Source organism: Ranitomeya variabilis, chromosome 2 (assembly GCF_051348905.1).
Source record: "Ranitomeya variabilis isolate aRanVar5 chromosome 2, aRanVar5.hap1, whole genome shotgun sequence".
NCBI lineage: Eukaryota > Metazoa > Chordata > Amphibia > Anura > Dendrobatidae > Ranitomeya > Ranitomeya variabilis.
Window position 1 is genome coordinate 1,007,672,769 of NC_135233.1, and position 13,685 is coordinate 1,007,686,453.

A 13,685-nucleotide genomic window follows, 5' to 3' on the forward strand; every position below is an offset into this window, starting at 1 on the left:
TACTGATATGATCTGGTCGCTGCCGGCATCGGGAATAGCTGATCATCAGAGGTGATAATGGGTTCGTTTCCTAAGGATAGGCCATTAATCTTAAAGTAGCAGACGGCGCCTTTAAGCAGCAGCTAACAGCTTACATCATCTAGTGTTTCTTTTTAACGGTATCAAGTTCACTGGACTGATACACGTCTGCTAGGTTAGGAGCATATTGTTAACCAAAACATCTAGTTCACCATTTATTCATTTTTCTAGTTACATTTTCTCACTATTAATCGTAAACTCCTATGACGTGTCGCACCAAAAAGAAAGACTGGAGTAGTTTACTGTCAGTTTTATTGAAAAAAATCAGGATTAAAGTACAAAAAAATCATCTCTGTGGTAATGGCATAGAGCTAAAAGGAGGACCAAAATTGATCCTATTATCGTGCAAAAAAATTGGTTATAAAATATGATTGTAATTGCAGAAGTGAAGGGCAAGCATTCATTAGAAATAATGCACCATAACTGATCAAAATAGTAAATATCAAGAATATGTCAGTAAATTACATAAAATTAATAAATGTGTCAAAGATCACTTACTGTATTGTAAATGCAAGTAATATTCTGCAATAGAAGAGATTGGCTATGGTACATACATAGGGTGTACAAGCAAAGGGGTATTACCATCATGGCAAAGAAGAGGGGTAGTAGATATGTCATCTGTGTCAGAAGGTAAGTATAGATTCCTCACCCAACTGTTGGCATATACTTAGTTCAAGAATGACCCCATGGAAATCATCATGTTTCTTAATAAAGTGCTTACCCATTTTGTTAGAATATTGCACTAGGCCAGACGAGACCCCTGACGCGCGTTTTGCTGTAGCTTTGAAATTGTATTTTTTTCTTATATATATATTTCATAACCAATGTTTTTTTCACGATACTGGGACAAATTTTGGTCGTCCTTTTAACTTTATGCCATCACCATTGTGATGATTTTTTTTTTTGTATTTTAATCTTGAATTTTTGCAATAAAATTGACAGTAAAGTACTCCGATCTCTCTTTCTGCGCCCCTAAAAACAATGGAGATGGCACAGGAATGCCTTCATATAAATTAACTTGCTGATCGCTGGAGTCCAACCGCTGGGACGAGCGCTGTATAGTGCTAGACAATGAATAGAAGAGAAGTCGAGCGTGTGGATATCTGCTCCATTCAAGACGAGGCTCTGCAAAGTCCCGTTCTCGGTATCACTGGGGGTAACAGTAATCTGACCCATCAACAAGATATTCCTTATGTTATAGATGTGAAATAACTTCTTTCTGAGAAATATAAGTAAACAAAGGCAAGACGTTATAATATATTTTATGCACGGCTGCTTCTCCTGGTGTCTTAGTTTGGAGTTGATACCAGCAGTATTATAGCTAGCCCACATGTTTCTTGCAATAAAGGATGGAAAAATATTATGAAATCATTTTTCCCATTCATCACGCCCTCTGTATCCAGGAGCTAATGGTCAGACATGTCCCACAGCCATTCGGCCATTGGCAGATCCCATTGAGATGTTTTTCTCATTGTGATTTTCTTATCTTACTAGGTTCTCCAGGAGGAAAAGGCCGAGCTGAGGGCCACCATACAAGCTCATGCAGACTTCTTGGAAGGATCTAAAGCTCAGAAAGAAGAGCTTCACAGAGAGGTGCTCAGGGTCACGGATATGCTGCGGGACAAGGAGAACAGCATCAGGTGATACCGTTACTGCATACATGTCGAATTCAGGCCCGCCGGCCAAATCTGCCCTACAGTGTCATTATATGTGGTCTGCGAGAAAATTCCAAATGTCTACTAGAGCTGGCCCACTAGTAGACGGCGAATATATATATATATATATATATATATATATATATATATATATATATATATATATATATATATATATATATATATATATATATATATATATATATATATATATATATATATATATATATATATATATTATATACATACACACACACACACACACACACACACACACACACACACACACACACACACACACACACACACATATATATCTCGAACAATCTATGTCAAATCAGGATTGGCATTTTAATTCATTACCTCCCCCAAAATAACTATTTTATTGTAGTACAATAAAAGCTAAGTTTTATTACTAGAGAGGGGTCATTTCTAGTGCTGCTTTGCCCCTTTAGGCCTCTTTGGAGCATGCCATGATTTATTTTATTGCTTTATATCATGTATTCTCCATTTTGTTTTGGATTTTTTTTTGTACATTATCTTTTCCCTATGTATTGAGATCTTGCCCTTGTTGTTCACTTCCTACCATCCTGACTCTGATTTTATCAAAATCATATAAAGTAGCCCAGTAAGTGACACATCACTGGAATCAGGGTCTCTGCCCCTATATTATGCTGCCTTTTAGATGGGGTAGCAAAAATCTGGTGACAGATTCCATTTAAAGGGGTTGTCCCACAAACAAAAGTATATTTTAATCAATAGATCTTGGAATAATAATAATTTCCACAATTGGATGTGATAAAATAAAATGTTCTTGTGCTGAGATAATCTTATAAATGTGCCCCTGCTGTGTACTGTGTAATGGCTGTGTCTGACCGTGCGCATAATCCATAGTATGAAAACCTACTTCACTAATTGTTCAGAAATATTAAAATTACATACAAATTAGGGAGTGTGCACACAAGGAAAAGCATCACATGCATTGTGTATGTACCAGAGTGTTACATAAATGTGTAAAATAATGTTCTAGAAGCTTCTACATGCTCAAAGTGTCTGCTCTATTTATTAACAAAGGGATATATCTTATGAAATGAGCAAAACGGTGGCTTAGTGGTTAGCACTGCAGCCTTGCAGCGCTGGGGTCCTGGGTTTAAATCCCACCAAGGGCAACATCTGCAGGGAGTTTGTATGTTCTCTCCATGTTTCCTCCGGGTACTTTGGTTTCTTCCCACATTCCAAAAACATACTGATAGGGAATTTAGATCGTGAGCCCCAATGGGGACAGCGATGATAATGTCTGTTAAGTGCTGTAGAATTAATGGCGATATATACGGTAAGTGAGTAAAATAAATGAAAATCGTATAAATCCGTCCATAAGAAATATATACAGCCCATGTGACTGCCAGATACCCCGATGCGAGTATCGTAGGGGCTTCTCCTGGGGGTTTGGCTGCAATCTGATTCCAAACCTCATGTCCCCTGGTGGCCTAGTAGAACTTGCCATGACCGGTGCTTTGCATTAGTATCTACTGTACCCTAAGTACAGTCACTTGCAGCTTTTTGTGTGTTTTGTTTTCTGCATGGAAAGTACAGTAGGTGGAAATACACAGGGTAAAGTATGTAAGTTTTTGGTGCTAAGCCATTTTCATCTCGCTGGGTAAAACTGTAGTAAAAACACAAACAATTGGCATGCTGCGGTTTTTAAAAACCAGAGGTAATAGGAAAAACAAATGCACTGTGTGAATAAGATTCTGGAAATCATTTTACAGTTAAAGTAAAACACTGCTTATTTTTTGTTTAAAAAAAGCACATAAAAAACAATGGGAAGAAGCGCCATTGCTGTGTCCACACAGTGCTTTTTTTTAAATTTTTTTATTTTTTTTTTAAATTGGGGCAAAAGAAACATGTTGCAAGTGCATCGTGTGAACACATCCTAAGCGTAACATTATGGCGGAGGCAAATGGAAAAGAAGAATCCTTCAGCGATGAGGAAAAAAAAAATAATTCTACATCTTCACATTTATTGAGTGTCTTTAAAAAAGTCATATTGTACCAAACAGCAGAACCCCTAACATGCTATAAACCAACGTGTTTTGGCGTCGAGCCTTACTCAAGGTCTAGTAAGGAGGAGGAGTACAGTCCAGTTTCATTCCATCGCAGCCTTACACTTGTGCCTAGAGAATTGACATGGAGCATCGAGAAAGAGGGTCAACTTTCAAAATAATGTTACAAGCCCCCTCCACCTTCTTAAACTTGTTTATTGCATTTAGCTATAATGAAAAAGAAAGAGCTCCAGCTCACCCTCCTACGGCTGTGGTGAATCCGGGCGCCCCTGATCAGCCCTACTGCAAGACTACGTTCCAGCTCCCAGCACAGCGGATATCAGTGAAATGTATTCTTTATTCCAAGCAATGTAAAAGCAAATCTATCTCCAACAAATGTCCATGGGTATATGAGCCATGATCCATGGTAGGAAAAGAGGGGGAACATAGGGGAAAGAGTGCCATCACCCGCGTTCTCCCTCTCTTCCTACCATGGATAATGGCTCATACACCATTGAACATTTGCTTGGAATAAAGAATATGTTTTACCGATATCCGTCGTGCTGGGAGCTGAGTCATCCTCTTATTGCATTTAGCAGATTGTGGTGATTTCTAATTATGTTCTATGGGTGACATTGTATTAAATGCTCCGCAGAGCAGCCAATCAGTGGTGGAGCAGCAGGTGATTGGGGGGGTGGGGTGTTAATTGTATTTTTACCCATTTTTAGTTATTGGATGAAAATATAAAAAAAAATTGCCTAATATTACCCACCAATAAAACGATTCATTAATGTGTTTTATTCTGAATGAACTGCAGATCTCTAGAAGAAAGACTAAGACAGACAAAGCGATCAGATGTGCACTCGGAGATAGAAGTGCTGCGCTCGCAGCTGTCAATCAGCCGTCTGAACGAGCAGAGATTGGAAGAAGAAGTGACCCGCCTGGAGGAGCACGTCCGGTCCGTCACCACCCAGAGTCAGCAGTTCTCCCAAGAAATGAAGGTCATGGCTGAATCACGGCAGCTGTTAGAAGAGGAGCACAAGAAGTGCTGGACAGAGATTAAAAAAGTCAGTGGTCTTTCTCTTTTTACACTTGAATAGTGTTTTAGAACGTACAATATATTTCTCTTTGTGGCAAAATGCTGACGATCTCTTGACAACTATTAACCGCCAGAGCTTTTATCGGTTTTGTGTTTTCGTTTTTCGCTCCCCTCTTTCCCAGAGCCATAACTTTTTTTATTTTTCTGTCAATATGGCCATGTTAGGGCCTATTTTTTGCGGGACGAGTTGTACTTTTGAACGACACCATTGGTTTTACCATTTTATGTACTAGAAAACGGGAAAAAAATTGCTGTGAAATTGCAAAAAAAAGTGCAATCCCACACTGGTTTTATGTTTGGCTTTTTTGCTAGGTTCAGTAAATGCTAAAACTGACCTGCCATTATGATTCTCCAGGTCAGTACGAGTTCATAGACACCAAACATGTCTAGGTTATTTTTTATCTAAGTGGTGAAAAAAAAATGGCAAAATGTGCTTTAATAAAATTGCGAAATTCTCCGAGACCCGTAGCTTCTCCATTTTTCATTATTGCATTTTAATGCAACGTCGCGGCGACCAAAACAATTTAATTCTGCTGTTTTTAATTTTTTTCTCGCTACGCCGTTTAGCAATCAGGTTAATCCTTTTTTAATTGGTAGATCGGGCGATTCTGAACGTGGTGATTCCAAATATGTGTAGGTTTGATTTTTTTTTTTTTTATTGTTTTAATTTGAATGGAGCGAAAGGGGGGTGATTTAAACTTTTATATATTTATTTTTTTCATATTTTTAAAAAAATTTTTTTTTTTACTTTTGCCATGCTTCAATAGCCTCCATAGAATAGAAGCTGCCACAACCTGATCGGCTCTGCTACATAGGAGCCGTGCTCAGATCGCTCCTATGTAGCTGAATTCCTGCATTGCTATGATTGCCGACCACAGGGTGGCGCTCACAGCAATCTGGCATCAACAACCATAGAGGTCTTCAGGAGACCTCTGGTTGTTTTACCAATGTACCGATGACCCCCGATCACGTGACGGGGGTCAGCAGTGCACGCATTTCCAGCCCAATGGCCGGAAGCGATTGTTAAATGCCGCTGTCAGAGTTTGACAGCGGCATTTAAGTAGTTAATAGCGGCGTGTGGATCGCGATTCCGCCCGCCGCTATTGCACGCACATGTCAGCTGTTCAAAACAGTTGACACGTCCTGGCTTTGATGTGGGCTCACGAGATGAGCAGTACTAGCACGGCGCATGTCATAAAGGGGTTTTTAATTAGCATAATAATTGATGAGAGAAGATGCAGAGGGAGAGAAGATGCTGAGGGAGAGGCCTTGGAGACTCCTCACAGAAATATATATATGTGTGTACACAGTGCTCAGCATAAATGAGTACACCCCCTTTGAAAAGTTAGACTTATATATCTCACTGAACACAAAAACAATTTCCAAAATTTTGACAAGTTCAAGTTTCATAGAACATTTTTTTAAACACATAACATGAAAGTAAGGTTCATAATATAACTTTCATTGCAAAATTTTCAGTTTTACCCAAATTAGTTGATGCAGAAATGTTAGACCCAACATTAGAAACATCTACATCTAGTATTGTGTATGACCTCCATGATTTTTAAGGACAACACCAAGTCGTCTAGGCATGGAATTAGCAAGTTGGTGACATATTGCAACATCTGTCTTTTTCCATTCTTGAAGAATGACCTCGCTTACTGTCCGGATACTGGATGGAGAGTGATGACAACTTGTCTCTTCAGAATTCCCCTTAGGTGTTCGGATGGGGTCAGATCAGGAGACACTTGGTCACTGAATTACTTTCACACTGTTCTTCTACAGAAATGCAACAGATGTGTGTTTTGGATCATTGTCATATTGGAAAAGCTTTGAAGAAAAGATATATAAGCCAGCTCACCCGTAATGCATTAGCTTAGCTTTGGGAGCACGGACCCGCTGTGTCCAAGCGTATATAATCCAAAAGAAGAAAGATGTCCAGCTCCACCGAATCTGTGAAGAAAGTTTCTTTATTCACAAACTTCAGCACCAAGCTCATGATTAAGGGAGCTTAGTCTCCAGAAACGCGTTGAGATTCACACCCATTTGGTTTGTGCCAAAGTTTGAACCCTCTATGTCAAAGTTTGTGAATAAAGAAACTTTTTCTTCACGGATTCGGTGGAGGTGGACATCTTTCTTCTTTTATTTTGGAAAAGCACCTAGGGCACAGAGTTCTGACAGCGTCTTCTCTTTCTATATAAAGAAGAACAACTGTGAATTCATGATACCACCAATGATATGTAGCTCCCCGACACCACTAGCACTCATTCAGCCCCACATAAGGACACTGCCACCATGTTTCACAGTAGGCACCATGCATTTTTCTAAATCAATTTTACTAAATGTGTATGTATATATTTTTATAACTGTATCAGAAGTTTTAACAGTCCCTATGTGTGTAGTTCGCCAGATTTCCTCCTTTATATCCTCTCACATAAACATCCATTAAAGGAAAGGTAATACTCCCAGGAATTGTGATACTTGAGAAATGCTGTCTTCCTTCCATTAGACACGTGGTTTACAGTACAGAAGTTTTCGTTACGTGTGGATAAAATGCAGCAAAGTAGGAATGCTTTAAAAAATTAAAGTGTTTATCAAAATACAAAATGAGTAAACAAGAGAAATCAGAAATCAGACCAATATTTGGTGTGACCTCTTTTTAACTTTGTAAGAGCATCAAAGCATCAATTCTTCTAGGTAACTTACACCCAGTTTTTGCAGGAACTGACAGGGAGGTGGTTTTTTCCAAACATCTTGTAGAACTAACCACAAATCTTTTATGGATGTGGGCAACTATGGGTTTTGCAAAAAGGTTGCGACTTTTCAAAATGATTTGGCGTAATTGTTTTGATGATTTGGGGCCTATGAGCCCCATGTTCACTCTGGTCTTGATGAGGGGGTGTGCTGCAGTCAGATTCTCCTGCACGCCTCTGCATGAATCTGGAGGGTCTGACAAACGAAGTGCGCCTCCATTCACTACACCAGAAATCTTACTCCAATCAGATACTGGAGTGAAATTTCTGGTGTAGAGAATGTCATGAATTAGATGAGCTGTGGCATCATGCCCCCTGTCCCGCCCCAGCTCTTCCCTTTTTGTCACAGCTTCGTGAAATCTGCTTGAAAACAGGAAAAATCTTCAAATTTTGATGCAACATGAAAATTTTGATGAATCGAGCCCATTATGTTTATAATTAAAATCAAAGGAATTCATGTTTATTTTAGTAAGGAGAGAGAAGTCCGCTCCTGCCAGCCTCTTTTTAATATGTTGATATCTGAGAGGCCCCACATACACATTAGATAGTTGACCGGTCCCTCCAAAATCAGGTGGTGTGGCGCCAGCTTTGATCTAGCGTGTATGGCCGCCTTATATTGAGCACTTGCGCTTTGTTACTTTGGCCAGGTGAGATTTTCCTTGGCAGACTTTCTCTCCTTTACCCTGTGTAATACTTTTCATGTCGATCTTTGTGCAGCTGAAGAGTCAGCTTACCCAGGCCGAGCTCTCCTACAGCAGTGTCCTAGATGGGATGAAGAAGGAGATCTCTCAGCTCACAGAGGAGCTGCACCAGAGAGACACCGGCATGGCCTCCTGTAGCTGTAATGCCAAAGACTGGGAGAGGAAGGTTCAGGCTGAGAAAGAAAGAGCGGACAGAGAAGCAGCGGAACATAAAGTAGGTGCCAATATTAAAGAGTTTGTCCAGACAGAAATCATAAGGCTAAAAAGCATGGTTCTTCTATAGTTGTTGGGCTTCTTCCTGAGGTTTGACCTCTAGGTCCCCTATCCATCCCTAGAAGAGGCCTCTCCCATCTGGAGTGGAGCTTTTGCATTCATTGTCTGAGACTTCTGGAAATAGTACAGCGCTCGGATATTTCTGGCTGTAGGATGGAAATAGCCATTGATTACGAGGGGCAAGCTTACATTGGAGGTGTTTCCAGACCAGGCCTTATCAAGCTTTGTTTGCTGAGGCCTCACCGGAGCTCATAGTCCTTGCCAAAATGAATCTCAGAATGCTGAGGCCTGTTCTTCGGGAGCAATCGGCATGTCATTGTGGTGGTGTTCTCTCGCTCTCTTTTATATTTATTCATCAGCTCATTTTGTTTTGTATGCAATTTTGTTGTTTGAAGGTTTCTCTGGCAGCTCTTGAGACCTTGCGAGAGGAGAACCGGCAACTGACTGCGACGTTGGAGAAACAAGAGCCAGAAGTGCGTCTGGTAAGATGGAAGCCCCGCCGTACTGTACACACAAGACACCTACAAATGTTATCACCTCTCACATTGCAATGAACAGAGCATGAATTGACTTTGGCTTGTTATTGCTTTGCGTTGCATCGTTTACATTCTGTGCATTTTTGCCCCATGTTATTTACATTCTCAGGCATTAGATAACCTGGAGCGTGAGAATCAGAGACTACAGAAAGAATTGTCACAGGCCAGGAGAAACCTTGAGCTCATCCTGCACACCAGGCAGACTGACATCCAGAGTGCAGTGGAAAGGTAAGAAACTTAGCTCACTGTCAACCTCTTATCAGACCAAGCTGATGGCATAAGCACAAAGCCTTGTCGGGGGGTATTGAACTATAAAAAAAAAAAATCACACCTTCACAGTTCTAATATCTGCCTGCGTTCTGCAGAAACTGAAGTGTAAGCAAATATTCTAATTTGGGTGCTTGGTGCACCCTGGGTGTGGCTGAGGGGCTCCGTACACTATTCCGCCCACTGGTTTTGCATGTCTCTGCCTCCTTCCTTGGTGATTGACAGTTCTGGCTTGCCTAGAATGGGCACTGTCTGCAGAGAGAGCTCGGGCACACCAGTAATGTCGACCACCAGTGTGGTAGACAAAGATACACAAATTCATTAGGTGGAACATTGCACTTAGCCACTTGGCTACACTCAGGGTGCACTGAGCATCCTAATTAGCATATATGATTTTTTTCACAGTCAGTTTAGCTGACAGCCAATTTTTTGTGCTTAAGTTTTTGTTTTTCTTCATTCGAAAAGCCAATACTTTTTTTATTTTTACCTAGGCTTAGCCTTACGTTGCCTTATATTTTGCAGGACAAATTGTAGTTTGGATTGACACTATTCATATTACCGTACAAAGTATTGAAAAATGGAAACAACTTCCAAGTGCACTGAAATGGTGAAAAATGCCTTTTGGGTTATGTTTTTCCGGCTCTTATTGTGTAGTAAAAATGTACTGGTTTTTTTTTCGGACTATGAGACGCACCGAAGTTTTAGACGAAGAAGATAGAAAACAAAATTGAAGCAAAAAGTGTGGTCAATTCTGTACGAATATCCCCCTTTCTGGCATATATATGTCCCCAATCGAGGTATAACATGGCCCCCTCGTCCCTATCCTGGTATACATGGCCCCTTCATCTCCATCCTGGTATACATGGCCCCCCTCATCCCTAACCAGGTATGCATGCCCCCCCCTCGTCCCTATCCTGGTATACATGGCCCCTTCACCCCCATCCTGATATTCATGCCCCCTCAACCCCATCTTGGTATGCATGATCTATATCAGAAAAACCTACAAAAAACCATTAAACATTCTACTTGCCTTCCCTGTGCTCCCTCTCACTGCGTTGGGGTCTGCGTTGGACTACTCTAGTCTATCCCTCTGGTCCCTGGTCAAGGGTGATTTTTCTATATTTTGTCCAAAATACCAGAGCATTTCAGAAAACAAATCTACATGTCTGCAATCATGCTGCCATGCCCCGATTCATGCTGCCTGTGGCTTGATCAGCATGAATTACATAGTTACATAGTTATTAAGGTTGAAGGAAGACTTTAAGTCCATCTAGTTCAACCCATAGCCTAGCATGCCCTAACATGTTGACCAGAGGAAGGCAAAACAACCCATGTGGCAAAGAGTAACTCCACCATGGGGAAAAAAAATTCCTTCCCGACTCCACATACGGCAATCAGACTAGTTCCCTGGATCAACGCCTTATCAAGGAATCTAGTGTATATACCCTGTAACATTATACTTTTCCAGAAAGGCATCCAGTCCCCTCTTAAATTTAATTAATGAATCACTCATTACAACATCATACGGCAGAGAGTTCCATAGTCTCACTGCTCTTACAGTAAAGAACCCGCGTCTGTTATTATGCTTAAACCTTCTTTCCTCCAGACGTAGAGGATGCCCCCTTGTCCCTGTCACCGGTCTATGATTAAAAAGATCATCAGAAAGGTCTTTGTACTGTCCCCTCATATATTTATACATTAAAATAAGATCACCCCTTTGTCTTCATTTTTCCAAACTAAATAGCCCCAAGTGTAATAACCTATCTTGGTATTGCAGACTCCCCAGTCCTCTAATAACCTTGGTCGCTCTTCTCTGCACCCGCTCCAGTTCAGCTATGTCTTTCTTATACACCGGAGACCAGAACTGTGCACAGTATTCTAAGTGTGGTCGCACTAGTGACTTGTATAGAGGTAAAATTATGTTCTCATGAGCATCTATGCCTCTTTTAATGCATCCCATTATTTTATTTGCTTTTGTAGCAGCTGCCTGACACAGGCCACTAAATGTGAGTTTGTCATCCACCCATACTCCCAGGTCTTTTTCATTGACGGTTTTGCCCAGAGTTTTAGAATTAAGCACATAGTTATACATCTTATTACTTCTACCCAAGTGCATGATCTTACATTTATCCCCATTAAAGCTCATTTGCCATTTATCTGCCCAAGCTTCTAGTTTACATAAATCATCCTGTAATATAAAATTGTCCTCCCCTGTATTGATTACCCTGCAGAGTTTAGTGTCATCTGCAAATATTGAAATTCTACTCTGAATGCCCCCTACAAGGTGATTAATAAATATGTTAAAAAGAAGAGGGCCCAATACTGACCCCTGTGGTACCCCCACTGCTAACCGCGACCCAGACCGAGTGTGCTCCATTAATAACCACCCTTTGTTTCCTATCCCTGAGCCAGCTCTTAACCCACTTACACATATTTTCCCCTATCCCCATTATTCTCATTTTATGTAACAACCTTGTGTGTGGCACCGTATCAAAAGCTTTTGAAAAGTCCATATACACTACGTCCACTGGGCTCCCTTGGTCCAGTCCGGAACTTACCTCTTCATAGAAGCTGATCAAATTAGTCTGACATGAACGGTCCCTAGTAAACCCATGCTGATACTGGGTCATGAGGTTATTCCTCTTCAGATACTCCAGTATAGTATCCCTTAGAATGCCCTCCAGGATTTTACCCACAGTAGAGGTTAAGCTTACTGGCCTATAATTTCCGAGTTCAGTTTTTGTCCCCTTTTTGAATATTGGCACCACATTTGCTATACGCCAGTCCTGTGGTAGAGACCCTGTTATTATGGACTCTTTAAAGATTAAAAATAATGGTCTATCAATGACTGTACTTAGTTCCTGCAGTACTCGGGGGTGTATCCCATCCGGGCCCAGAGATTTGTCAATTTTAGTGATTTTCAGGGTATGTGCACACGTCCGGATTTCTTGCAGAAATTTCCTGAAGAAAACCGGAAATTTTCTGCAAGAAATCCGCATTTTTTTTTTTTTTGCATTTTTTTTCCGTTTTTTTTTGCGTTTTTTTTAGCATGTTGCAAGCGTAATTAGCTTGCAGAATGCTAAAGTTTTCCAAGCGAGCTGTAGCATCGCTTGGAAAACTGACTGACAGGTTGGTCACACTTGTCAAACATACTGTTTGACAAGTGTGACCAACTTTTTACTATAGATGCTGCTTATGCAGCATATATAGTAAAAGATAGAATGTTTAAAAATAATAAAAAAATAAAAAAATGGTTATACTCACCCTCTGCAGCCTCCGTTCCTATAGATGCCGGTATGGTTCAGGACTTTCGGTGACGTCACGGCTTGTGATTGGTCGCGAGCGGTCACATGAGCGGTTACGCGACCAATCACAAGACAGTGACGTCATCGCAGGTCCTGAACCACACCATCTATAGAAACAGAAGCGGCAGCATGCAGCGGTGAGAGGCGGGGACATCGAAGGTGAGTATATGACTATTTTTTATTTTAATTCTTTTTTTTTTTTGACCAATTATATGGTGCCCAGTCCGTGGAGGAGAGTCTCCTCTCCTCCACCCTGGGTACCAACCGCACATAATCTGCTTACTTCCCGCATGGTGTGCACAGCCCCGTGCGGGAAGTAAGCAGATCAATGCACTCCTAGGTGTGCGGAATCCCCGCAATTCCGCATTTTTAATGAACATGTTGCTTTTTTTTCCGCGATGCGATTTTTTTCGCGGAAAAAATCGCAACATTTGCACAAAAAATGCGGAATACACTGTAAATAATAGGAGGCATAGGTTACCGTTTTTTTCGCGTTTTTATCACGTTTTTATAGTGAAAAAAACCCGAAAAAACCGCGAAAAATCCTGAACGTGTGCACATGGCCTTAGACGCCGCCGTACTTCCTGCTGGGTTAAGCAGGTGACACTTAATGGGGAATTTTTGTTATCACTGATCATATTGTCTGCCATGGAATTTTCTTGTGTAAATATTGATGAAAAAAAGTCATTTAGCATATTGGCTTTTTCCTCATCCTCATCCACCATTTCACCCAGACTATTTTTAAGGGGGCCAACACTATCAGATTTGAGTTTCTTACTATTTACATAGTTAAAGAATATTTTGGGATTATTTTTACTCTCTCTGGCAATGAGTCTCTCTGTCTCAATTTTTGCTGCCTTGATTTGCTTTTTACATAATTTATTTAATTTTCTGTATTCACTACCTACTTCCTTTAATTCTCTAAATGCTTTCTTTTTGTCACTTAATGCGCCCCTTACAGCTCTATTTAGGCTGGG

At 40.7% G+C, this 13,685-nt stretch overlaps 1 protein-coding gene across 4 annotated transcripts in view; it reads left to right on the top strand.

Moving 5' to 3' along the window:
- CEP63 (centrosomal protein 63) overlaps nucleotides 1-13,685 on the top strand; it is a 61,554-nt gene that overhangs the window by 28,620 nt on the left and 19,249 nt on the right. For all 4 annotated transcript variants that reach the window (XM_077291279.1, XM_077291280.1, XM_077291282.1 and 1 more), the window contains 5 exons: nucleotides 1,573-1,718; nucleotides 4,592-4,841; nucleotides 8,344-8,541; nucleotides 8,996-9,082; nucleotides 9,246-9,364. In XM_077291279.1, the coding sequence (XP_077147394.1) occupies nucleotides 1,573-1,718; nucleotides 4,592-4,841; nucleotides 8,344-8,541; nucleotides 8,996-9,082; nucleotides 9,246-9,364 (800 nt within the window). The remainder of the gene's footprint in view (nucleotides 1-1,572; nucleotides 1,719-4,591; nucleotides 4,842-8,343; nucleotides 8,542-8,995; nucleotides 9,083-9,245; nucleotides 9,365-13,685) is intronic.